The following is a 2720-nucleotide window of genomic DNA, read 5'->3' on the forward strand; positions in this document are numbered from 1 at the left end:
GGGGATCTCGGCTTCACCTGTTTGCGCTCTCAAAACCTATGTCTCCTTTTCAAACATCTAGCAAAAAATCACTGCCCAAACTCTCCCCCCTGGGAGTCCAGGATGGCATCATTATATGGCTGGTCCAATAACCGTGACCTTGGTGACGCCTCTCCTCTTGATTCCTTGGTTTGGAAAGACCTCTCTAAAGGTTTGAATTTATACCGTGATATCTCCAAAGTTTGGCTTGATGTATGGTTGACCGACAATACGCTTGCTTCTCGATTCCCTGCTATTTTCTCTCACTCTACTAGGCCGAATGCTTCGGTGGCTAGGGTTCTAGGTGATCCGATTTTGTGTTTGGACCTTCGCCCCAGGATTTCCTCGATTGCGGAACAGGAACTTGCCGCGCTGCGTGTTATGATTGCCACTGTAACTCGGAACCCTTTAGTGGCTGACCGTCGTGTTGGACGTATCGACAACAAGCCGATCTCGGCAAGATCAGCATATGCTTCTGTGTTTGCAGCTAGGCCGGAGGACAGGTACGCCACGGCTACTTGGAAGAACTATGCTCCAAATAGGTGTCGGTTGTTCACTTGGCTAGCCTTCCGGGACAGACTATTTACAAATGATCGGCGTTTCCGGCATGGGATGTCAAGCTCCGATACTTGCCCATTTTGCGATGAGCGAGAAACCACAAGTCACTTACTGTTGAACTGCCACTCCATCAAGTTGCTTTGGGACAATCTTCTTCTTCTTCGGCCTCCAGAAGTCGAACATATTCAAGATATTTGGTCTAACCCCTCAATTGATAAAGTTCGTTCTACAGTTATCTTTGCCATTCTTTGGTCTATTTGGAAGCGGAGAAATGCTATGGTCTTCCGTGCTCACGATGAGGATCTGTATGTCACTCTACGACGATCTGGAGAGGATCTTGTGTTCTGGTCTAATCGCTGCAAAAATGCGGTCAAGCAGACCCTTCTAAAGGACTGGGGTTCCATGTTGTATCACTTATCTACGAGAATTTAGCTTATCATCTGCCATTTGTTGGGGGCTGACCCCTTGTAATCTTTCTTTTCTTCATCCTATGTAACTATCTGAATGTTGTCATCTCTCCCTGGCTAATATAAGTTCAGGCTAGCGTAAGCCCGCTGTAGTTTCCCGTCAAAAAAACATATTCAGCACTTTGCTCAGCATCATTTACACTGACTCGTTTCCAGAAATGGAGAAGGATGACATGGAGGAGGACGAAGCTCAAGACGTTGAAGAAGAGGATGCAATGAGGTTGGAATGGCTACAAGACTTGTTTGCAGCGGCAGACAGATATGACCTCGAGCAGCTCAAGTTCATATGTGAAAAGCACTTGTCCGAGGAGGTACGCGTGAGCTCGGTGGGGTCCACTCTTGCTCTGACCGAGCGACACCATTGTCACGGTTTGAAAGAGGCATGTTTGAGGTTCATCCAAGCCCAATCCCTCTCATGCCTGCAAAGAATAATGGAAACTAATGGCTGGAAGTATTTGACCAGGACTAATCCCTCTGTTTTGAACGAGCTCATTACCAAGCTTGCTTCGAACCAAAGCAAATAGCACTCTATATATGGTACGCATGAATCCTTAGAGCTAGATGAGAGAGATTGTGTGTGCGTGCGTGTGTGTGTGATCCTATATAGTTACATGTCTTGATTTTGTCTCATCGTGTAATTTGCATATATGCTCCTGAATCAACAAGATCCAACTCATGGGCAAATTGTCTCTCCATGAAATGGATGGTCTATTAACTCGAATGTAAGCGTCAACATCAATGTGCATTGCAGCACAGTGCAAGTTCACTCGCTAGTCGTTCTACCCTCGTATATTTCTCCGTGCGTTTTTTTGCGAGTGCATTTCTCCGTGCCTTTATGGCCGTATGCATCATTCTGATGCAGAGGCCGAGAGTTAACCTTTTTTTTGAAAAAAAAATTCTCTATGCATTTTTTTTGCGGTTGGGTTTCTCCTTGCATTAATCATGTCGTATATTGTTCCTTCAACTGGGACGGTGGTATACTAGTTATCTATATTCTCCCTCGCAAAGTTCATATGTCTATTACTTTGTCTGTCTGTTGTATATAATAAGTAATGTGTATTTCCTTTTGGCAAAAATTTCACAATGTAATATGTATTTATCTTTTTCTCTCATTTTTTTAGTGGGTGCTCTATCACTATCCAGTACATGCCTTAGATAGAAAGTAGTACGTAGTCTCCAATAGGAAGGTAGTAAAATAAAATTCTCTCTCCTATTTGCATGCGCTCGCATTTCTTTCTCCCTCTCATGCCATGGATTGATTTTACTCTGGCACAGCAAGATTTAGTTGCTTTTTATTATGTCGCCAGTTATTTAGTTGCCGCTAATTAAGCTGATAATTACCTAATTAGTTAAGGGTACTTTCGTCAAGAATTCTTCTCAATTTGGTGCCTTGTCACCGTGACCCAGACGGGCGCCTCAAACAGGCCTCAAACGTCCGGACTGGCCAGCACCCCTTATATCCAGCCAAAATATGGGGTGGATATGGGGGCACCCAGGCGCGCCCGCCACGTCGGACTGACGGCGATGTCCCACGTCCGAACCTCATCTCCTCCGTCGGGCCGATGTACCACGTGGCGCCACTCCGGCGGGCCGCGTAGTGCCTAGCCTGGCTATTTAAGTCAACCACCGGCACCGAAACCCTACCATCCACATTTTCCTCCACTTATCCGCCGTGGC

At 45.8% G+C, this 2720-nt stretch overlaps 1 protein-coding gene across 2 annotated transcripts in view; it reads left to right on the top strand.

Moving 5' to 3' along the window:
• Window positions 1-1763, top strand: part of LOC119302817 (translation initiation factor IF-2-like) — a 7198-nt gene extending 5435 nt beyond the window's left edge. Inside the window, exon 2 of one of the 2 annotated variants that reach the window (XM_037579858.1) lies at window positions 1200-1763. In XM_037579858.1, coding sequence (XP_037435755.1) covers window positions 1200-1262 — 63 coding nt within the window. In that variant the 3' untranslated portion in view covers window positions 1263-1763. Of the gene's footprint in view, window positions 1-808; window positions 1138-1199 lie in introns of those variants that run through there. The other variant, XM_037579857.1, reaches the window with a different exon arrangement.
• The last annotated feature ends 957 nt before the right edge of the window (window positions 1764-2720 follow it).

This window comes from Triticum dicoccoides, chromosome 5A (assembly GCF_002162155.2).
Source record: "Triticum dicoccoides isolate Atlit2015 ecotype Zavitan chromosome 5A, WEW_v2.0, whole genome shotgun sequence".
Lineage (NCBI taxonomy): Eukaryota > Viridiplantae > Streptophyta > Magnoliopsida > Poales > Poaceae > Triticum > Triticum dicoccoides.